The sequence below is a fragment of the Sturnus vulgaris genome, chromosome 20, assembly GCF_052056855.1.
Source record: "Sturnus vulgaris isolate bStuVul1 chromosome 20, bStuVul1.hap1, whole genome shotgun sequence".
In the NCBI taxonomy this organism is placed as follows: domain Eukaryota; kingdom Metazoa; phylum Chordata; class Aves; order Passeriformes; family Sturnidae; genus Sturnus; species Sturnus vulgaris.
The window spans coordinates 2,769,090-2,793,547 of NC_142262.1; the positions used below are offsets into that span (position 1 = coordinate 2,769,090).

Genomic DNA, 24,458 nt, shown 5'->3' on the forward strand with positions numbered 1-24,458 from the left:
AACAGCCAGGAGTCTGCCATTCTCTGAGAAGGTTTCCTGTGAAGACCTGATGTCAGCTTCAACATTTTCAGGCAACTTCTTGAATTTTTGATGCTCTGTCACAGGAACATCTAAAACATCCCCGTCAATGCCATGCTAGTGAAAAACTGCTATTGTGAATACAAATTAACCAGCAAAACATCTGGTTCTGCTGCTTGCTGTACTCTTAACAACAGTTCTGCAAAAACAAACATCAGGGGTCCAGGCAGAATTTCCTGCAAAGACTGAGTCGTGCTAAAGCAGATTTATCAATCACTGGCTGAACGAGGCAGAGATAAAGCAGATTTATCAATCACTGGCTGAACGAGGCAATCTTCTGCTGCCCAGGGCTTCACTCCCAACCAGGTTTATCACTAAACTGCCACTTTAAGTGGGTGTTTGGATACTTCACACCTGGAGCCAGCCCAGAGGCTCTAGCAGACCCCTGGTGCTCTACAAATGTCTCTTTAAAGTGCATTGCTCCTCATGGATATAAAAATATAAACACTTGTAACAGGCCTTACAAAGCCTTTTATTTCGTTATGCTCTTTTAAAACAGAAATATGAAAGGCTAAGATATTTCTAATCAATAGGCCAATCTGATTCCCAGCAAGAAAGAAAAGCTATTTATTTTGTGCAATCAAGTGCTCAGTATTGCTGCAATTCTCCCATTACATAAAATAACACACATTTTCTTGCACACAGGCACACACAAAGAAATGTAATAATGTCTTTTTACCTTTCAAAGGAACCTTAATCAACAAAATTAACTTGCAAGGCAAACCACTGCTTTTTGAACTGAACAAGAGTGAGCTTGACTCAACACATGTGAGATGTGAGAGGCAGCAAAGTAATATCTGCTAAAATTATGTCTGGAAGCCAAAAATGGGGTGATTCTTGACAGGGGAGGATGCACATAAGGAAACTTGGAAATTCTTTTATTCAAAGTCTTTAATGACCTCCAACCCAATTACATTTGCAACAAGACATGACAATGCAGTTGCTCCTATTTAAAAGTATGAGTGAAAATGGAGTATTTTTTGAAGCCTGATTTTTTTTTTTTTTTTTTTTTTTTTTTTTTTTTTTTTTTACTTTTTAATCATGCTGAGATGAAGCTCATTTACTTAAAAAGAAAAAAATGAAACAGAACGTCCTCTGCAGCTGGTCAAACAGATTACGAAACTCTAATCTCAGTAGCCTGAGGAAAACCAAAACTGTTTTTCAAGTATCTATTTTATAGAGCATTAGCTTTATACTTTTTAAAAGAGGCATTAACATAACTGATCAGAACATCCCAGAATGTTTCTGATCTAGTTAATCATATGACGTTATGACAGAGATTCTTGCTGTCATAATGCCAATGTTTCTAAACATTTCCAAAATCCTTTAAGTTCAATTTTTTTTTTCCAAATTAGACATGGAGAAGATCTATTTCAGTTTCTTCAGAAGTTTTTCTGTCCGTTTTAGAGCTCTACTAAAGTAGTGCAGAATATTTGAGACAGACAGACACAGACACACATAGCAAGGAACAACGTCAGGCTCCATGACCTATTTAAATATTTCTGATAGATTTTATACAAAACATTTTACTCTACTTCCTGCATAACTCATTCCTGGGAGTCTTCATCACTCTATTTCTTTAACTCTGCTGTATTCTATACAGCTGAATTGGAATCATGGATAAAAAAAAATCAGGATTTGTCTAGTTTAAATTTATTTGGTTTGTTTCCCTTAAAAGCAATTATTTAAACATTCAAGCCCCTGCTGCATCTTTTGGTGCTAATAGTTTCTCCAGTACAGGTAAGAACAGGGTGTAATTTATATACAGGCAAGCTAGGAAGAGGATAAGAGGGGAAAAACACTTGCCAAAGCTATTGCTGTGCCTCAGTTCTAGTGGTGTCAGGAGCTCTTATCATAGTTGTGACAAAGCAGATTGATTTCCATTGAGAGCTTTTGGGCTTTTTTTGTTTGTTTGTTTGTGGGGTTTTTTGTTCAGTCTGTTTCAACCCAGTTTTGAGCTGAAACTCTGCTTTTCAGTGTGAAGATCTTTCTGCTGTGGCAGAGAAGTCTTACATGAAAATGCAGAGGCAGGAGAGGAGCCCAGTCTCAAGTTCTGTTGTGACTCTAACAGGCATCCCCAAATATCCCCCTGCTTTTGCTTCCCAGGAACACCCACAGGGTCCTGACAGGGCAGCTGAAATATCCCCAAAAGACACAAAGTTTTTTAAAAAATATATATGTAGATAGTTCCAAACATTCCTATATGGAAGACATTATTTAAATACAAAAGAACTAAAACTAAGAGAAAATAGATCAGGTTCTGAAGCACCACCAGTTTCTCATTTACACATTAACACCTCTCAGCTGAACTACACAGCTGCTTCATGCATCCCAAAACCTTCCCCTAACCCCAACTGGGACAAAAACTGCAGGAAGAACATTATATGGCACAGTGTGAGACATCTAAGAATTCCTGTATTGTCAAAGTTGCATAAATCTCAAACTAATTCAGGATCTGATAGGGAAGCACAAATGATCTTGGCCTCTGCTGAGATGGAGAAGGAACATCAGCTCCTCACACTCGCCATGAAGGCTGAGTTAGAAACACAAATGAGTGCTCAGCAACACCAAACTTGATTTGCAAACGCACATTTCCATACAATGATTATGAATAGACATGAAGATTGAGTAGAAGTGATGTGTTATTCTGGTAGCAGGAAGAAAACAAAACATCAGGTAGGAGTCCCTCCTTCACAGGAGTTCAGAGCATGGCTGTGGTCAAAGGTGTTTCCAGGCAGACAATTAAAATCCACTGATAATATCCAAATTGTTAAATAGTCTTCAGTAATTGCCATTCTACCTTGCTGAATTACAACTGCAAAACTGGAAAGGACATGAATGATATTGACATTAGAAACAAAAGTAAGAGGAATTTAAATCCAGCACACGGAGCTGTTTTCTGGAGCCACAGAGTCAATACCCACCTTGCATTTCTCCTTTCAGCTGCCTGCAGAATCCTGGCTTGGTTCAGTGGTGCAGGTGTTCCTGCAGGTACCTAACATTTGTCAGCCTGAATTTTTATTTATACAGTCCCATTCTGCCCCTGCCAAACTCCTCAGTAAGCAAACAAACTCACTTTTCATGTTCAGTGTTCTTGTTTGTACTTTTACCCTTTTTTACATAACAAACCTGGCAGGGAGCAGAGCAGGGAGAGCACCCGGGGGCTGTGGGTGCAGGGGGTTGGACACTCCCTGAGTGAGCACATCCTCTTCCTGGGTCTCCTCCAGGTGAGATCCTGCTGTGGAAAGGTGGGTGCAGGGTGGCAAGGGAGTCGTGCTGGTAGCAGGAATGAAGAAGCCAAGGAGGACCGTGGCACCACAGGTGGGAGCTCGTGGCAGTCCCTGGGCACTCACGTGGAAAATTGAAAGGGAAACATTAAGCACTTCAGGGTTTAACGTATTTTCAACAAATTTACTTGCAAAGAGAGATAGCACAACCTTCTATTGAAATGAAAATGCTGTGCTGCTGAGACAGCGACTCTCAGGAGCCTGGATGGACTCAATGACCTCAGAGGGTTTTTCCAACCTTAATGATTCTGGGAGTCTGGACCAGCACCACTGCCCACCTGGCAAGTGCACAAATGATGTGTTTTCCTAAACCACAGGATAGCTGCATGAAGTTTCAGTGCTGCCATGTCCTAACTAATTATTTCCCTTGAGAAGAGACTGGTTTGTTTTCCCCTGATCTGGTTCTAGAAGAAATTCCATCCACTCCCTTTTGTATCACAAATGATCTGATCTGTTTTCAGGACACGTCGAGGGATGCTCTCCTTCCTCCCCACACCAGGCTTTATTCCTTTGGGATGATGTGAACTGTGAGACAGCAAACCCCAGGGCAAAACTGAGCTGGGACTTCCTGGCAAATCTCAAGAGGGAAGTGAACAGGGCATTGCATGTTTTGTCTTCTAAGGCCAACACGGCCTGGTTTGAAATCCATGATCTCATGCCATGCTGGGCCAGGAAAATGGCATATCCAGGGCATGGGTTTCCAGCATAAAATAGAATTGAGGTGCTCTGATGTGACTCTGTTCACCTGCCAACAGCACTGGCAGAAAAATAAACAGGTTCTGGGGATGAGCTGCTGCTGGAGGCAAAGCAGGAACCATTAGAAGAGCTGCCCTGACCTGTGAGGAACTGATGTTTTTGCTTTGAACTTCAGCAAATCTTAATGAACTCTTCATAATTGGCAATCCAGGCTTTTCACTGATGATTTATTTCTCTGGAGGTGCCAAACGCAGGAGACAAATTCAACGTTGGAAATACAAATTTTGGGTGTCACAGTTGGTTGTCCAGGCTGGTGAAGGCAGTTCCAACTCCACTGCAGGTCACTCTTTTGAGTTGTACCAGGAATTCGATTTGTACATGAAGGTGCTGAAGAATTTGGTTTTGTAATTATCAAAACATGTTGATTTAATTGAAGTTATTGACTTCAGTGTGGTGTAGGCTTAAACTAAAAATAAGCAGAGACAGTTTTAGTAACAGAAGAAGTTAAAAAGTGGTTGTGTCCTCCTCCTTACCTGGAGTAGTAAGGTTTTGGTTGTGCTTGACTCATCCCTGCTCTACTGCTCTTCCACTCCTCTGTTATCTGGCAGTTTTAGAGGGGATGCTGCCAAGAAGTTCATTTAAAGTCCTTAATTTTATCCTGTAGGCAACACTTACATCAGTTTCCTGAGAATAACTCCATACACAGACCCCCGAAGAAGAAAACAGGTGAACTCCCTTTGCCCCATAAATCAGTCAGGCTTCCTGAAGAGGCCAAAGATACAAAAACTACAAATGCCTGCACAGAAACACTTCAGAAAAAGCTTCAGCCTCGAGGTTCACAGTCTTCTCCATAAGCCTTAAGCCCTCAGTCTTCCTCATGGATGTTTTCAAGGGTCAACAAATCAAATATTTACTGTCTCAGCTCCTGTTCAATAGTGAATCCAAACAGGATGGTGCAAGAATCAGCAACGATGAACTGCTCCCAGGAAAGGCATCCCACTCTCCAATGCAGGATGGAGGATGGACATGAAATGCATATCCACATGCACCAGGCTCGAAGAATAAAGTATATTTTCAATAAAACTAATCTAGTTTTCCATCTTATTATAGACACGTGCTGTATGAACACATAGAGGCAAGTTCCTTGGGCTGAAAGGCAATGAGGTGTACAAACAGAAAATATTCAGTGTACAAATTTTAGTGGGAAAAGGAGCAGAGTACAACACACAGAATAGACTTTCTCCTGCTTCTGGACTCCAGTGCTATTTTGGTTGCCAACAGTACACAAAATTTCCACTGAAGGGCAAGTCAAACCAATTTCCCTGAGGATGGAGGCATCCGAAAACTCGCTGAGGTTATTCCATTAGTGCCTACGCATTCTCCAAGCGGATGAGCAGCTCCACTTTGAATCCATGTCAAACCACAAGGACTGGCTGATAATAACATTCAATTAAAATGATCTCGTCCCTCTAGAAAAAAAACTGGCTAAGAGCTCCACCTCACCTTTTCTAGCTGGGCACAATGGGGTGATTGATGCTGCAAGGAAACGGGAGAGGTTTGTACCGAGGAGCCGACGGGTCAGGTTTGGTGACAGTGTTTGTAGGTTTAACCTCTTACCCAAATCTCTGAGATGAAAAAGCCACTTCTGCTGAGCACACAACTGTGAGAAAGTCAGGGCTAGAGCTGGCAAACACCGAGCTCAGCTAATTAGACAGGTGTTTTGAAAAACCCCAAAGTTTACGCTCGACCCGTATTTGGACCTTTTGATGTTGTACCTGGTGCTGTTTCACAGCACTGGGGCTCCAGAGAAAGGCAGGAACTGCTCCCCTGCTTGGCTCTGGGGGTGAATTTGCCATCTGATCTGCTGGATACACAGATAAAAGTCGCCGCAGACTTTTTTCCCTTTTCAAGTGCAGCACTGTAACTTGGAAAGTTCTTTTATTCACAACTCCGCTGACGCAAGAAAGTGCCTGGAATATGGCAGCTTTGGCTGCTTTCCTTTTGAAGCTCTTTGTAAGTAATCTTTTAATGCTAACAAAACAATAGGTATTTTCATTTTGGATGGGAAAAACATTCCAGTCATAGAAAATTAAGGCAATGCCTTTCAAAAAGTCTAAGAGTGCTACAGACCACTTGATTCTTCTCCTGCCCTGCTTTTAAATATTGGTAAATAGTTACCATGCACAGGTATCAGATTCTCCAGGTTTCTCTTGTTACACTCAAGAAAAGCACAACTCTTATGAAAATGGTGAAGTTTAACAAAGATATTTCTATTTCCCTGTGATCTGCCATTCAAGAGTGTTAGCCAGTCATTTTTTAAAAAACACTCTTGATATTTGATCTTCTTGAGTTTCAGTTACATATAAAGCTGGAGAGCCAGCAGAAAATTCTAAGTGGAATCTGAAGATTTCTCAAGTCAACACTCACTTTGGCAGGAGCATTTTAATGCACAAAGCTGAAATCCTCAGTGAGCCTCTCCTGCTGATATCCCTGGAGCAGCCAGCACCACGATTAACACAAAACCAAAAGCAACCTACAGCACAACATACAGCTCTGCAAAAAAACCCCAAAAAAACGATGTGGACACAGATGCTGGAAGTGGTGCAGGCACAATGGGATCAGCCAGGGCAACCTGGTGCTGTTCCAGCTCGCCCCTGGGACGAGCCACGCTGTAAGAGATGCTGATAACAAAGCAGGTCCACATCCCCAAAGCCCTGCCTGCCAAACCCTGCAACTCGCCTCGCTGTGCCAGGCTTTAAAACCCTCCAGTGCCGAGCTAGAAACGTCTGTGGCCCGCGGAAGGTTTGCTTTGAAGCCGCTGGCTTTCCCCAGCACCCTTTTGTCGGTGGAATCCGTGGTTCACACAGATTGTGTTTCCACCTCCACGGCTGGAGAAGCCCTGCAGTCAAGGCTGTTCCAGGAGCAGGGAAGGAGGCTGCGTTCCAGGAACTCACTGGAACTGGAACAAAGCACAGCCCTTGGAAAGCCTACACAGCCCTGTGCACAGACTGTTTTACAGATGCCCCATCTTTGGACGGCATTAGACACTTGTTTTTATCTTTATCTTTTTTTTTTTTTTTTTTTTCTTTCCCCTCCTCTCCAGTAAAGTCCCAGACTTTGGAGCACAGCTCTTCCTCCTGGGCATTTCCCCAGCTCTTTTTTAAGCACCACTTTCTCCTCCACAGAAAAGTCCTCCTGCTCTTTGGAGAGAAAAACATCTTTGAAATGCAACAGTAAACTCTGAGCATCACAGCAGCCATAAAAAAGCTGATTTCCATTTTCTTACAACATATTCTAAACCTTGTCTGCTCTTCTTTACAAACTGTGTGGGCTTATATCAGTATTACTGAACACTGACTAATAAGAGTGTTTTGTCTGCACCTTTTCAATTACCCAGGACCCCTCTCAGTGCTATTACTCCTGTCTTGTCAATTAAAAGCAGTGAATTTTATGGCTGGTTTTGAATTTTTTTCCCCATTTTTCCACTGCAAAATTAGTGCAGTCCACATTATTTAAAGTGAGACAGTTTAGCTGCATATTACTTTATATTTTGTTCTGCATTTATAGAATCTTTAGCTCCATAATCTGGAGACAGGTGGCATTCCTTCTGGGGCTAACAAGGAATAAAAAAGGCTTCATGCAGCAAAGAGCCTTCTGGAGGGAAAATAAAACATTGAGGACAACAATGATAATGTAGGAAAAAGTAAAAATACGAACTTTTAAAACTGTCAGATAAATCTGGACTGCAGTTCAGAGGAAAAGGCAGGCACTAGCTCTAGTCTTTTATAAAACTTGTAAGTCTGATTTTGCTGTTGGCCATGGTAAGTTCTTCAATGTGTTCAGACATGAAAAGTCAAGAAAAATGCCAGAGTGCAAAGTTTGCTGCAGGAAAAAAAAAGATGACTCAATTCTTTGTCTCACAAAGCATGTCAAAGATATTATAAAGTACTTACAGATGCTCAGCCACTCGGATTGCCTGGCTGGCCAAACATCTGAAACCCTGTAATTTTGAAGAGAAGGTACTATGCTTCAACAATGAAATAATTTCTGTGGCAGCAGAAAAAGACAGATGGTTTTGAAAGGAAGAGTTTTTCAAAATCGGAATTTCAGTCGTGATCAATAACTATCTAAGTTTAACACGGAAGTCAGCCTATTTTAATTGTAATTTATAATGAATGTGTCAATACAGGCTTTTAAAGATAACCAGGTAATGGAAGCATGAGACAGAGCTCAAGCAAGAGTTGAAAACCTCAGGGCTAAACCCTCACAGACACAATTCTGTCTGCTTCTCTAACAGACAGAATTTGGGTGAAACTATTTACACCCACAAAGACTGTGAAAAACAGGTGCCTCAGAGTTTGGACCCCATGAAACAGAGAAAGCAAAGCAATAAAAGACTTGCAGATTTAATTTACCTATTCTTTTGGAAGACATCATTTCCTCTGCTCATCAAACAGAATATAGGAAGTTATGAGCGAGATAAAGTCATTTGCCTGGTAAATTTGAAGGTCTGATTTCCCATGCTAAAGCAGCAGTGCTGGTGCCTTGTAATTCCCTGCTAATAAAAGACACTGCAGAGTTATGAGTGTTATTACAGGCTGGAGTCAGTGACAAAGAAATAAAGATCCATGAAAAAGCACTCCATGTATTTAACATCGAGATGCTCCCTTACAAGTCTTTCTTGCACCATGCCAAATGGTTTATCATGGTAATGTTTAGGCACAAAGGCAATTAGAAGGATTTGAGTCCCTCTGGAGAAGTTTGTGACACGCACATCCCCAGGCTCTGGGTGACTGACAGCGCTTGGCACGGCCGTGGCCACACGGCCACCACCAGCAGTGGGGCATGTTCTGAGCACATGTCTTACAAGACATGAGCCAGCACCAACAGTGAAGTGCTGACCTCCTTTTTACAGGCACTGCTGGCTAAAAAAAAAAAAAAAAAAGAACATAAAAACCCCTTCATCCAAGTCAAAATAGAAAATGCAACAAAATGCTTCCAAAAAAAAAAATCTTATCCATCGTGTGGGTCTGCTGACAAAATTTATTCTGAGCTGGTGGTTGAGGCCGTAGGAGTTCATTCTGTCACCTCAGTGTATCCTGGGGAATAAAGCAAGTCAAGGCTCCTGTACCAAAAATCCCTTGACACAATATAGGTCTTTACCCTAAGTTTTGGATTTTCATTTAGAGTTTACACTAAGCTTTCAGGAGTTTTTCCCCTAATTAATGTCCTCAGTGCTATCACTCACACAAGGTCACAGCCTGCTGAACCACCAGTCATTACAGCCTTCATTTCCACCTTTGCCACAAACCTTGGGTGAAGTCAAGGCTTTGCCCTCCTCTGTCTCATTTTTAAAACAAGGCTAAAAATGCTTCTCCAGATCAGGGCAGCTTCGGTTGTGTGCTCTCAGATGCCTCTCCTCCCTTAATATGGGCATTTAAACCACTACATTAACTAGACATTTAAACTAATTAAGGGCATTTAAACCACTTAGATTTACCTTTGCTTGGGACTTTTAAACCAATGAATGAGAATTATTTATTTCTTACCAACTCCAACCCTGGCTTTGGCAGAGTGCAATGCTGGTGTTCCAAAAGGTGTTTTGAGGACAAAAAAACTAAATACCTCTGCAGGGCTGCAGCCACTCAGTTAATGTTCCCAGAGACCTAATGTGCTTTTCCTTTTAATAAAGAATATTAATGGCAGTTACCACTGGAATTTGCTAATAAACATGGCTGATGATAAAACAGAACTACAAGCAAAATTGGCCTGTACATCAAATTTTTAAAAACACAGGTTTTTTGATAGAGAAATTTGGTATTTTTTATAGCTGCATGGAGAAAATTCACTGTGTTGACAAAACCCTTGGTACTTTACAGAGGAAAAGCTCCTTTGGCTCCAAGACACAGCAGCATTTAACAAATATAGGATGTCAGGAATATTCAATGCCCACAAAGGCCCAGACAATTTAAACCCCAAAATTTTTCCCTTTGTTCTGCTGTGGCAATAAAACACTTTGACTTTTTTCCCCCACTCAACATTTTTAAACATAACAAAGAAAAACAACTGTTTCAAAATTTTTCACATGAAGGGGAACATTATTATAGGCCATTCTTTCCTAGAAATCTTTTAAGTCTTATTTATTAGCAGAATTAATCTGATCATAAGCTGGCTGACATACAAAGTGTTGAAATATGTCATCTTCCAACCATGCTTTGCTAATGAAATTTTGGTGTTAATTCAGGGATTTAACAGAATCCTAGAATCTGTAACAGGAATCAAACAACAATTGTGGTTCATCTGGCAAAAAAAGCATCATTTTGCCCCTTTTCTGTTGTGGGTTTGTCACTGTATGCTCTCCATCATCCATTTCTTTCCAGAATCTACTTTTTGATGTGGAGTTCCCACTTGGCCATCAACTTCAGCATTAAAATGCTCTGAACATGTTTTGCAGTTCCAATCCCAAGAAATGTTTTGTACTTTCAATCCCAGGATCCAAAAGGATTTCATTAAAAAAACTGAACAACTAAGCCTAAACAACCAAGGCTGTGATTTCATACATGACCTCAAGGTATCTTTATGATGCCACCAACATCTTGTTCTGCCCAGTCCAGTAACCAAAAGCAGCAGAAAAGTTTGTTTAGATACTCTGACCATTGGAGTTATCAAGCTCCAGGCTGCTCTGGGTAGATCACTACAAGGATGCAAGAAACATAATTTTAAAAAAATTTAAAAAAATAAAAATGGTTTGCCCCACACTTCAGTGGCCAGGGAAGCTCCTGCAGACATTCCCAGTTCAGTGCCCAGCCCTTACTGGAGAGCTGCAATCCCAGTCTGAAGCATCACAAAGGGGTGCCAGACAAGGCAGATTTTTTAATCTGCAGGGCTCTAACACAGCTCTGATCCAGCTGATCCTGGGGCCCAAGGCAGCAATTCCTGACCTCAGGAGTGAGCACAGCACCTGACCAGGTGAGCTCTCCTTGAGCTCTGCCCCAGAGGATTTAACTCCTGGCACTGGGGCTGAGCTGGGTTTTGGGGTCTCTGGCAGCAGACACAGAGGGGTGACCCTGCGAGCCACAAGAGAGGAACGTGATGAGCCAAAGGTTTATCCTGATTTTAGGAGTGATGACAAGCCTGACTTGCCCTTAGGCCAGACCAACCACGGACTAACACAGAGTGCCAAGGCCTTCAAGCATTTGGCTCAAACTGACCCAAACTGAGCCCATCTGAAGGCAAAAAAAGCTTTGTTCAAATTGGGTTTTTAGGTTGTCAAAAGAAGCAAAACGTCCTTGAAAGTTTTATTTATTCTTTTTGACTAATATTTAAGATACCACCTTAAAAAATATTGAGTTGAAGGAGATGGATGCAATTGTGGAATAATAACAAATCAGAAATCTTTTACTAGCAAAGAGAGTCAGGAATTCGAATTAACATCAAAATCATGTATTATGGCATCCACATCTGGATATCAATTTACTGCCTAAATCCAAAACTTCTCTGAGAGCCAGTTGGTTTCTGTAAAAATGTATTTCTGCCTTTGAAAGGAAATAATAATTGGAAGGTCTTACAGGAAGCCACCCAATACCAATAGAGGAAATTGCAATCTGTTCCTCAATGTTAGTTTAAATCAATGTTGTATTTAGCAAAGGCTGTTTTTTAATGATAGTATTTTCAATAGCTTTTACTACACTGAGTCTCCTCAAAGGCTTACATTATATTAAGAATTGCTTTGTTTGCAGAATGTTTCTTTAATCATCCCTCAAGGTCTTCAGCTTACCCTAGGATAGATGTTGTTCCCCATCTCCAGGACATCCAGGATTCCATTTTCACCAAAACCTTTTCTTTTTTTTTTTTTGCCTCAGGCTAATAAAAAGCAAAGTATTTCTGCATATGCTTGCCTAGAAATATGTGTGGTTCTTAAAAATACGAAGTGATCAAATATTAAAACCACCTTTTTCTGTTTCCAGAAGTATACACAGCATTTTAGCTTCCTAGGAATTTTCTGCTTGGGTATCTGGATTTCAGTAAATTTCCATTAAATCAGTGGTTTCAAAGGAAGATTTTTCTTTTAAAGTACAGTATTAATGATACTAAACAAAATTCAAGAACTCCAAGCAAAACAGCTCCTCCAATTTCTTCTCCAAGTTGACTAAATTTTTTAAAACACACTCCCAGCACCAGTGCTAAAATCTCCCTGGGACACTGCTCAGAAATCCTGTGCAAAATTTCCCTGTGGCTTTTATGGATTTCATTACATTGTGAGGTAATAACATCAAAATGAAGTTTATAACAGATTTAGGTGCAGAAGGCTTTCATACCACCTCTAATCATTAGTGTTCAAAAACTGATGTTGCCAACAGCTGAATTATTCCATTAAATGTAACTTAAGAGAATTCAGAAATTCAAGTAGAGTTTGCACCAGAAGAAAAATGCTACTTAAGAGTCTAAACCATGTTTTTCCAACATGTAACTCAAGAAGGCACCACGAGAACTTAAAGTGTATTTTTGACTCTGGGGAAGATGATTTCACTGTCACAGGGTTTCTGCAGATCTTGGTGGCCACTGGAAAAGTCAACTACAAACAGTCCATGCTCCTAACTCGTAAAAATTCACCTGTACCTGAAAATAATGTGATTTACCTGTGTTCTATTGGCAGAGCCTGGTGATAAAATAACCTACCTGTGGTGATTCTATCAGCATAACAGATTAGAGCCAACATTTTTATAGTTACACCTTTCACACATCGATCAGAAAGAAAATTGTTTTCCTCAACAAGCACACAAATAAAGGCAGATATTTTCCTTAAGAAAAAATAATCATAAGTTAAAAAAACTGAAAGAAAGGGAAAAGCACACTCTGCAGATGATGAGACAGTAATGACAACCTAATGCAAGTCATTCCAATGTAGAGGACAGCATGAACTGCACCATGATCCAATGGATTTCCAACAGTTAAAAACTTCCATGGAATCTTTTAGGCACCAAAAAAAAAATTAGGTAAACTGTAGGAGTCGATTTTTTCATGAGTTTTTACATCTAATAATGTAATTCTTTGGTATGATTAAATGTCTTTACAAAGGAAAAGTAATTTCCTTTCTACACAACTTCTCATGAGGTGTTTTTGTTGTCAAACAGTGCAGATGACAGTTTCAAAATTTTCCCATTGCTCCTTACTACTCTGAGAAGAAAAAATGTTTAAAAACTAATTTTTCTCACTTCTACAGGTGGGGTTCTCTGGAGCCACTTTGTGTCAAGCAGCAAGAACCCAATCTGGCTATTCAATCTCTTAAGCAATGAGAAAGGCAAAAGAATGGAATTCTGATGCAAAATATGTATAAATCTGTATAAAAAAATATACTAAAATATGTATAAAACTACAGATAACAAATACTTCATTCCTTTAACATTCAGCACAGACTTTGCTTGTATTTTTCAGTGGAAGCTGAGGACAAACTTTCCTTCAATGCAGCCTTACACATGAAAATTGGGAAGGTTTGTAAACCAGGCTGCAGCCCAGGCCATGCTGCTGCCTCACTCTCCTATTTTTCACCTTTCCTCTCTTTCAAGCCCTGAAAGCACAGCAGAAAGGTGCTGAAAACACACTAAAACATCAGGGCCAGCACAAAAGGAAAGAAAACAGGAAAGATTCAAGTATTTGACTGACGTGGAAGGATTAGATTTGCCAAATCCAGGCGTTTGATGCAGGCATGGGATCAGCTAGAGGAAAGGGAGCCTGAGTCATCAGCTCCATCAAAGGTCTGGGGACGTCAGGGTGAGTGAGCTCTGTGTGAACAGCAACCATCCCTGCACTCAGAACTTTTAATTACCCTCAGCCAGGCAGCAGCATCAGCCACTGAAATCCCCAGATTACCTTGATTGCTCTGTCATTATCTGCTATCAGCTGCTGCTTCTCCTCTTCCAACTTCTGTGCAACTTCCTGGAGCCTCTGCTGCGCCGCAAGCTGCTGCAGCCTGTTCTCCTCTCTCAGGGAGGAAATGGTTTTCTTCAGTTCAGCTATCTCCTGAAAAGAAAGCAGCACGTTAAAGCTCCCCTCGATAAATGACATGTATTTTGCATGTGTTTTATAGAAACGTGGCATTGGCAAGCTCTGCTGTGCAAACTGGATGCTTGAAATGAGCACGCTGCACACTAGCAGGGCATGGAATTCCACGCAGAGAAAAGGAAGAGAGCGAGGCTGTAAATGACAAGATTCGCTGAACACAAAATATTTGGAAGTGTTTTCCACTGTGACATTCCAAAATATTTACTCATGAGAACAAAGCACATCTGTGATCTTCAAACCAGAGCCTGTTCCCCATCGTGCACGGCTCTGAAAGCAGGAGTGTGAGTTTACATTGGGATGCTGCTGCTCCTTTTCCAGGGGGATGTTTTACAGCTCGAAACTGCTGAGAAGAAAAACGCCCACATTCACACACTGGACTGAAATTTAAACCTGACAGTGAAATTTCTGAGCTGCTGAAAGGAGCAGATTTTGCTGAGCAATACAGTGAGGACCTGACTCCACATCCAGGACCTTCATCTCGACCTTTTAGGTGATTCACTTGTCATTTGTTGAATTGTATTTGTTTTACCTTTTTCATCACTGGGGAAAGTCATAACTAACCCTGATCCTTTAGGCATATTTACAGAATTTTATACTGACATGTCATCACCCACCAAAGCACTTAAACATGTGGGAGAATCACTGACTTTAATGTATATATTCAAGCTTAAGGTTAAGCTGCTGTAGCAGCATATTATAGAATAATTCTAAAAGCACTTTAGCATACAGGCAGTTCAGGGAGAGACTACCAGAGTGTTTAGACTCTGCCAGGCCTCCTCACTAGCAGAGAAACGTTTATCTGTATTAATTACATAGTTATTTTGGAAGAAACATAAGTTTAAAAAACCCTAATAATAATAGGACAGGACTAGTGTAAGAAGAACTGTGCTGCAAATGAAGGTACTAAAATCACTGGGAAAGGGGGAAAAGAGTGATTAAAACTGTGTAGTCAATTTATTTCTCTTTACCTACCTGAAGAGTTCAGGAAGTAACCCAGATTATGTTATTATTATGTATATATTATGATGTATTTCTGCATCGTCTTTCTAAAAAAACAAATATGTATTTCAGAAGATAATACCCATCAAAAGGAAGGGGTTTTGAGACCAATAGGCCAAAGTTTAGAGATTATGTGGATAGGGTGCAGCTCTTTAGCCAGGATCAAGCAGTGTCTCTGGGTCTGCAGTTTAGGTAATGGTTTAGAACACGGAGAATTGCAGAGATGTTGTTTTACCAGGTGTAACATGCACAAGAAAGCAGAAGAAAGTAATGGATCATATAAATTATTAAAATAACAACCTGGAGCCATGTGAAACTGCAGCATTTTGAGTATGTCCCATTTTGTCATTTTAAAAAGACAACAAAGTAGCAAACTCCTCAATATAACATAAATTAAAGCTTTTACTGGGTTGAGACCCTGGTCTAGCACAGGAGTTCTGAAATGCATGCAAGGAAACTTCAGCAGGAACTGATGAAGAAAGATCTGCTTTGTGCAGTACTTTTCACAGCAAAAAATTTCTATTTACTTTGTATAAACTTCAGAGAAAATTTCTTGAAATATCTTCTCTGTGTGGGTGTTAAAAGTGAATGTTCCAAGAGGCCACAGAGAGTAAGATTGGACAGATGTTGTCAGCAAGGCGACCACAAGAAAAGTTGCAATCGACCAATTATTAACAGTGAGCTACAAAAAAAAAAAAAAAAAAAAAATCCCAACTCCAAGCGTGTCCAAGTAACTTGGAGGATTTGATTTAAACCCACACAAGTAAAGAAATTCAGACATCAGGGTGAAACTGTTTTATTGAGCCAAGCAGCCCTGCCAGATGATGGATGTGTTGTGTCTGCCCCAGAAAGTGCTGAGGAACTGGGTCCAGCTCTCCTCAGCAAAATGTCCCAGCTACAGAAAAGCCACCTAAGTACAAAACATGTCCCCAAATCTTGAGGCTGTTCTGCAGGCCAATAAATGTCAGTTTGACAAAATTTATTATGACATTTAGGTTAAAGAGTTCTTACCTTGCCCTACACTACCTATGTGCTCCTGCTGCAACAATTACAGCAATTTCCCTCATCCCTTGCTTAAAAATTCAGAAATGTTTCAATTATTCCAACTGTCTTTATCAAATGGACCAAGAACCATTTTAGTATTGACATTGGATTGTGTCTGGCATGGAGAGGCTGCCTCGATTCCACTCACATGTGGATGACAATGACAAAAGGTAAAATAAAGATAGCAATGGCAGGGATCTCTTCCTTCAGGTCTGACATGAATTAAATGTTACTTTTTGAGCTTTAACCATTTCCTGGGTTTCAGGTTCTGATAGAAAGATAAAAGAAAAATGAGGGTTTTTTGTTGTTTTGTTTTTCTTTCTTTATAAATAAAAGTCTCAAAAATTACTAAATTACCAATTTAAAATTACTGGAAAGGTATTTAGAAAAGAGAACATTCTCTCTGATTTACCACAGAATTGTGGAATTGGTGAGGGTGGAATGGACCAGTTTAAAGAAATACCACCCAGAGCTGGCTGTTCAGGATCAGCCCAGTCAGGTTTTAAGTATCTCCAAGGATGGAGACTCTACAACCTCTTTGTATGCAAATATATGTGCAAAAATATAGGTTAGATTTTAGAAATAGAATATAAGACAAATTTATCAATGATTCTGATAAAGTAGTGTGAAAAAGTGGCAGCCAATAAATGTCACCAAAACGACTGAAGCCACAAGTTTGGACAAGAGAATAAGACTCAAAGGAGCTGAAAAGCTGAAATCAAGAGTTTAAAATAGTTTGAAGTGTTGGTAAAACAGTATAAAGTTTGCAGTTTCTTGTTATTATCTCGCTGATCACTCCTGTCTTGTTTAGAAGCTGCTAAACCCTTCTTTGTAGTGTTTTTATTGATTTTAAAAGACTATTATTGGACTGTTGGCTGCAAACACCTTGCAGTGCAAGGCAGACACTTGTGGCTGGGAGCAATGAGGAGAATGACACCTCCACACAAATCCTTGTGGCAATTTTCTTCCTATTAAAAGCTTAACTTCTGGTTGCATCTCCATCATTTTTCACACTTCACTACTACCTGTCAGTCAAACTGAAAGCTGAAGTATGTAAAAACCATCCAGCCTTACCATTTTTAAGTATATATGCAAATTCAACGCTCATTTTCATCTTTTGAGTTCTCTGAAGACCAAAAAACCCAAGTCAAAACCAGTCTGCCTCCAGGACACTGACATTCCTCAAGGTGCTGTTTTGGGCAGAAATTCAGAACTGGTGGGGATCAATGATAAAGATGAAGAAACCTTGGCTGACACTGCCTCTAATATGAAATGCAAGTCCTGGCTGTGCAACCACTCCTGATTCTATGAGATGTGCTGGCTGATGGAGCACCTCACCTCCCTTCCCACTGGCTGAAGGAGGACTTGGTCCTCTTGGCTCCTCAGGAGATGATGATGGAGATGAAAAAGATGAAATTCAGAACTCAAAAAAACCCACCTGTATTTTCCAGCTTAATTCTCTGTGGTTTTTTTTTAGTTAAAATCTACAAGAAGACACCGGATGTTTAATTTGCTGACAGGCTATGACTCCTCTCAGTTGCCAACACCACAAGCAACTCAACTTTTTCCCCCCAAGTGGAACAGGTTCACCTGAGCTCCCCACCTGCGACGACTTGGCCAGTTTCTGGCTGAAGTGCTCCTCCGTCTGCTTGAGCCGGCTGTTGGCCTGGAAAAAAACAGAAAAAACACAGAGAATCCCCGTGAGCTCAGCCCCAGGACACGCTGCACACACACTTTGCCACCGGGCCCTGCGCTTGGCACCTTCTCCACAATCCTATCACCGAGCCGGCACCGACGCCCTTCTGTGGCAGCCAAAAAACCGCCAGAGCTGCCCTTTGATCTCGGGCCAACTATTCATCACTTAAAAGAGGGGAGAAATTGTACCTCTGCTGCCAATTATTAGGAAAACATAAAGGGTTCTGCGGATTTAAAAAAAAAAAAAAAAAAAAAAAAAAAGAGAGAGAGAGAATGAGTGAGCGGTGTGTGTGTGAGGCAGGGGAAGAGGTAACGCACATAAATGAGTTTATCAGGATGAATTTGTTTATGAACAGAGGGGAAAAAAATGAGGAGAAATCACATTTATAAATGAGTTTATCAGGATGAATTTGTTCCTGAACAGAGGAGAAAAAAATGAGAAGTCCCAGGCAATGTGACATGAGGGACATAGCCTCACCCCTCACTTCTGTGTCTGCAACTGTCCTTTGTCCCATTGCTCGTCCCTTCCTAGGGAAAGGTGGGGATTACACTGAAAATCCACCCAAGACACAGCTGAACCAGCTTGGACAGACACCTTTTTCCTTACCCCAGCTTTTTTTCCACAACTCAAATCTAAAGAATAAACCAAATTGAAAGCAAGGCTGCTCGGTAATATTAGAATCCAACCAGCAAATATTTCTATAACCCCAAGAAAAATAGCTCTTAAGGTGTTTTTTTCCCCTCAAATAATTTAATTTCAGAAATAATTTGATAATAGTGATATTAATTTAAAAAAAAAAAGGCAATTTCATTTCAGGAGAGAAACCAAATTTGTATTTTTCTTGCAGAAACCAGCCCTGCCCAGCCCCACCACGCTGTCCTCAGGTGAACTGCTCAGCGCTCTCGTCTTCTTGGCTCTCAAACTTGAGGACAGGTGTCTAAGGACAAATGTTTTCTTAGGGGGGACAGAATATCACGCAGCTGAGTTCTGAAGCAAATTTAAGCTGATTAAGTTTTCAAAATCTATCTGACCTCCTGCTCAAACCTTTGATCTGTCGTCCTCAGTTTTACGGCGCCGCATCCAGCGCCCGAACGGCTCCCGCCAGCCCCTCTTTGGGGGAGACCAAAAAAAACCCACAGGGGCCCCCAAAGCCTCTGAACCCTGCGTGCATCCAGCTCCATTTCTGCAAACACCAGGGATTTCGGGCAGGCAAAGAGCCTTATTGATTTTACTGGGCTATAAATCGAGGAGCTTAGAGCCAGGCAGCGTTTGCGGATCGTCATGGTAGGGCTGGAATCATCCTCGGCAATCCGGGCAGCTCTGTAAGGTGCAGCTCAGCCTAAGAACATTACAGCCAGTTCAAAGTAATCCTAAACTTTACATGAAATTGCAATTTCAGATCCTCAATCCCTTCAAATTCCAAAATTATGAAACATATGGATGTCTCCATCTGGTTGTTGGTACTAAGGAATCTACTAAAAAAGTTATCAAAACCAATTATCAAATTTGTGCATCATTGCTGAGGTAACATTATGGCTTGGTTTTGTTATCAACAGAGATAATGGCAATACACACTGGTTTGAATCAGCATCTAGAAGAATTCTGGAGCACCAGACAAGCTAAATTTCACTTTTTCTCCATTTATCACTCAAAAGCAAACCACAAACACTGTAAGGGTCCATGGTGGGGGTGCATAAATAAAAGGAGTGGTGACACAGCACCAGCTATCCCAGGGAGCTCTGCCCATGCTCTGTTTCTCCTTGTACTCGGGCTGACCCAAGTTAACACTCGTTCCATTGTACTGCAGCCTAGTCTCAGATGGTGTTTTACCACCCCTGCATGTCACAAAGTGACTGAAACTGCCAGTTTATCTTTAGAGAGAAAAAAAGTAAAAAATAAATTACAGCAATAGCATAAATTACTGTTAGCCCCAGAAAGGGAGAGGGACTCGTCAGCAAGGCACTGCACAGATCACGTTACAGCTGCTCTCGCTCAACTTGCCTGGGGTAAAAGTCCTCATCTTTCACAGAAGCAGCTTTATAACCTCCTGAACCCACAGAAGAAATCCCAATAAATAATAAAAAACCACTCATGAGTTCTGTAAACAAATTAGAATTTGTTTGGTCACATTGAGTAGAATCAGGCTGACCTCTGAGAGACAGGACAGAGGTGATCCAAAGGAAAGATACTCCAAATTTCATTGCTTTATTCCTGACTGAAGGCAAAGAATGGATATTCTACCAGTTTACTTAAAAAGAATTGCTACATTTTATTTCATAATGGCTTTAACAACTTCCAGTTAGCAAAATATTTATAAGTTTTGTCTCCTGGTCACCAACAAACCATAAATTCTTGCATTTACTTCCAGTCCCAAACATCCCTATTTGAGGGGCCTGAATTTCAGAGGTACTGAGCTCCCAGAGCTTCCCCTGGAGATGGCACAAGCATGGCTGGATGGGCTCTGGTTGTCTAAAACTGTTTATATTGGGCCTGTGGCACTAAAACTATGGACAGTCCCTGCCAGCACCTTAAAGGGTCTTACAAGAAGGCTGGAGAGACACTTTTCACTAGGGCATGTAATGGGAATGGCTTCCCACTGATGGAGGGCAGGGTTAGATGGGATGTTGGACAGAATTGTTCCCTGTGAGGGTGGGCAGGCCCTGGCACAGATTCCCTGGATCCCTGGCAGTGCCCAAGGCCAGGTTGGACACTGGGGTTTGGAGCAGCCTGGGACAGTGGGAGGTGTCCCTGCCATGGCAGGGGTTGGAATGGGATGGGATTTAAGGTCCCTTCCAACCCAAATTATTCCATAATTCTGTGGCTCCTGCTGACTCCAGCTTTACCCTGAGGTCTGTAACACCCAGCAGCTCTTGCATCATCACAAACCACACGAGCAGCTCTGATGAAGGCAGAGACCACAATTTACAGCACTGAAAAGATCCAACTCATGGGGCTGCCTGGGCACCCTCTTTTCCACAGCCATCTTTTAACTTTTAAGAAATATGAAGCCTCTCCTTTCTTAAAACCTGCAACTGAAACTAATTTAGTACCTCTTTATACAGGCTGTTGCTTTGCAACCAAGGGAGACATAAACCACCTTCCCTGGGGCACAGGTAGCACTGCTACACACACAAAAAAAAGCCTTTTTATTCTTTTTTTTGTTTTAAAGAATGAGTAAATACACACAGAGCTGCGTACAGGGAACACCAGGGGGGATTTATATCACATTTATCTCGATAAATGAGAAGGTTCACACTGGCTGGTGCACACACACAGCAGTTTCCTGGGCTCCTTCTTTTCCAACTGGCTGCTGGGTGCATGTGCTGGAGGAAGCACGAGCTGTTTCTGAATTATTTTAAGGGCATTCCCTCCCTTTCAGGTTAGGAGCTATTTCAGAAACATAATGAATAAGAATCCAAGTGGAAGGTGAACATTTGGAGGGTCAGCCAGTGTTCATTAAAGTCAAGCTCTTTTTATAGCAATGGGCAGCACTGCAAATAGAGTTAATGGTCTGAAACCAGTTTTCCGTGTGTGAGAGGTGGCTGCTGAAATTCCCACTTGGCAGAAACTTGTCAGAAATATCAATTGGAATATCCATTTTTATAATGAAAAAGGTTTAAATTGGATAAGCTGCAGAGGAATTCCACTGATTCAAGAACGAACTCCTGTTTAGTTTCACACAGTTAATACATATTTTAGCTAAAATTATCTGATTATGATGATTTTACATGCAGTTATTTTATATTATGGAGGACTTTTGCATTAAAAAGATTATGTCCTTGTTGCAGTTAATTGGTTTTAAAAAGCAACTATAATTCTTTAACAAGCCTTAAAGCATCATATTGTGGTTGCCGAGCAAAACTGCATCGACTTCAACAAAACATTTCACGTCAAAATTAAAACAGCTCTTAGCACTCCAGCTGTGGTGCCTGAATTAATGGCTGCTCTTCTCACACAGCCCCATTTTCACTTTCTCCTTTCATGAAACAGAACAGCACCAGGAAAAGAGCACAGGATCTATGGCAGGACCACATCACAAGAGCACACCGTGTCCTACCCTAATTACCGAGTATTTAGCAGCTATTTTGCAGGTATGAGGTGCATCACAGACAACTTTCAGTTCCAGTTCCACTCGATGGGGCACATGCTCCTAAACAGCTCCTGGGTCCATCTGCTCCAGCTGCACTCTGGGGCTGCCAGCCACGGGGACAATTCCATCCACGGAGGCATTTGGGATTTCTTGGATATATTGATCAGAAATGAAGCTTGTTTACAAGCCCTGGAACATTACAAATCTGTGCATTGTGTCAGATATTGGGGAAAAATCCTTCCCTGGCAGGGTGGGCAGCCCTGGCACAGATTCCCAGAGCAGCTGGGGCTGCCCCTGGATCCCTGGCAGTGCCCAAGGCCAGGTTGGACATTGGGGTTTGGAGCAGCCTGGGACAGTGGGAGGTGTCCCTGCCATGGCAGGGGTGGCACTGGATGAATTTTAAGGCTCCTTCCAACCCAAACAATCAGGGTTTAGTGATGGGCTTGGCAGTGTTGGTTTTATGATTGGACTCAGTGACCTTAGAAGACTTTTCCAACCTAAACAATTCCATGTTTCTCTATCTTCCAGCTTGGAAATAGCTCTCATAACTAGAATTTTATAAATATATATCTACATACACACAACACCATACTCACTGATAGAGAAGCAGCACATTTAAGAACTTTTCTGTTTAGAGTAGTAGCTATGAAAGAATAATTTTTTAAAATGCCTGCAACTAGCTAAAAGTGGCCATCCATAAGCTGATCCTCCATAATTAGTTAGATAAAAGTGTATGCAAACTTTAAAAAAAAAAAAAAAAGAAAGAAAGAAAAAAAAAAAGGAGGAAAAAAAATCAAAGGGTGGGGGAAGAAGAAGAAAGAAAACTTGCTCCAGGGAAGAAGCAACTGTTCTCTGATGTGCAGCAAGGAATTTAACATCAAAGAACTAATGTAAATGGGGCCCATTTACCTCAAAAAACAACACACCACTCCACATTCTGGAATATTTCTATTTTAAGTTTGACAGCATTATGCCTTGTACCAAAATTCAAGATTGTGTAATTTGATAGATGTCAGAAGAAAACGACCTTCAGAATGGCTAATGGTAGCAATCTTTGTTATTAAGTATGTTAAAACTCTCTGTACAGTATCTGTTTAAACTTCAGAGATCAGCAGATCACCTTTAAAGTTCATCTGATTGTACATAAAAATTCCATTTTGACTCAAAGCTTGAAACATTCATTTTCCTTATGTGCCTCTAACACTGACAGTGGGTGACTTCCTACACCAACCTCCTGTTCTTTCTCCTGCTCTCCCCACCAATCTGACAAAAATGAAAGCTGGATCTCTGTTCAGCAGTGAAAATAGCACACCAGTTCAAATATGTAATCTGAACCACCCAGAAGACCATTAAAAATAGTTGAATACCCAAAATGATGTTAACAGAATAATTAGTCAAGTACCAAATGACTTCAAGGGTTTTGAAAATGAATGATAGAAATCCTGAAATCCTATTAATATTCTATTTTACATTTCACTTTTGGAGGTCTACAAATCTTTTCCTTTTTATTTTTTTTTTCATTAAACATACATCTTTAGGAGAAAAACCCTCTCATTCATGTGTGAAGTACTTTTCATTGGGAAAAACCCAAGAATGAATAGAAATGACTTTGACTGTACCTGCACAGAGAATTGCCTTTCTGCAGCACATTGCAGGTCTGTGCTTAATGGGGGCCCACTGAGAAACTGCTTCTGCAAACTGTGCCTTAGGAAAACTCCAAATTCCTAACTTCTCATATAAACCAACAGAATATTTCTAATAATTCTGAAATTATGCACAGGAATTAAGTACAGGTATTTTTAACTCTCCCAGAAAGTCCTCTGTGGGACTCCAGCTGCAGGGTGGCTGATGCTCACAATTATTACCTTCATCTAAATGGATTTACTGAGCATCTAAATATTCTCCAGCACCACTAATGCTGATTGCCAGGCAATATTGCTGTCAGCCAGACATATTATTTAAAACAAACTGGACTAAAATACAAGCCTTGCACACAAGACAAGGATTTAAAATCAGATTTACAGCCTGGGTTTGCCACATGCAATTGTTTAATGCTTGAACTACCCTTTGCACAAGACAATACTGGTGAGTGCATCAGGCACTTACAGGGCTGGCAGAGAATTGTGGCTTAATCTGAAGCTGTTCTGGGACATTTTGCCAAAAGATTGCTGGGTGTGATGAACTCTGGGCTGGGATCATGGACAGCACAGGCAAAGATGGCTGATTTTAATTTGATTTATTCTCATCAATCATCTGTGAGATGACTATTGGTGAAATCAATGTGGTGTTTTGTGGTGACAGAGATTCCTGCAAATGAAGAGATTCAAATGATCACGGCAGATGTCACTGCTTCTCATCTGCCATCCATCACATGGGCAGCTGGGGATGAGATTTCTCATTATCTTCCAATTCTCACCAACTTTGGGGTCAGGTTTTATAGCATGGCACGATTCTTCCCACAGCTCCACTCTCAAACTAGATGGAGTAAACCTGGTGAAGATGGGGA

At 41.0% G+C, this 24,458-nt stretch overlaps 1 protein-coding gene and 1 long non-coding RNA gene across 7 annotated transcripts in view; both read right to left on the reverse strand.

Moving 5' to 3' along the window:
• The window catches only part of CEP112 (centrosomal protein 112), a 180,561-nt gene that overhangs the window by 49,988 nt on the left and 106,115 nt on the right, over positions 1 to 24,458 (reverse strand). For all 6 annotated transcript variants that reach the window (XR_015807746.1, XM_088176357.1, XM_088176358.1 and 3 more), the window contains exons 22-23: positions 17,770 to 17,832; positions 13,932 to 14,081 (exon numbers count right to left, since the gene is read on the reverse strand). Coding sequence is in view for 5 of the 6 variants with exons in the window: in XM_088176357.1 (XP_088032483.1) it covers positions 13,932 to 14,081; positions 17,770 to 17,832 (213 nt within the window). In the remaining variant the exon portion in view is untranslated. The remainder of the gene's footprint in view (positions 1 to 13,931; positions 14,082 to 17,769; positions 17,833 to 24,458) is intronic.
• LOC148221547 (uncharacterized) lies at positions 2,256 to 10,793 on the reverse strand. Its single transcript, XR_015807770.1, has 2 exons — positions 3,003 to 10,793; positions 2,256 to 2,901 (listed from the first exon to the last, which is right to left on the reverse strand). It is a non-coding gene; the product is annotated as an uncharacterized LOC148221547 (long non-coding RNA).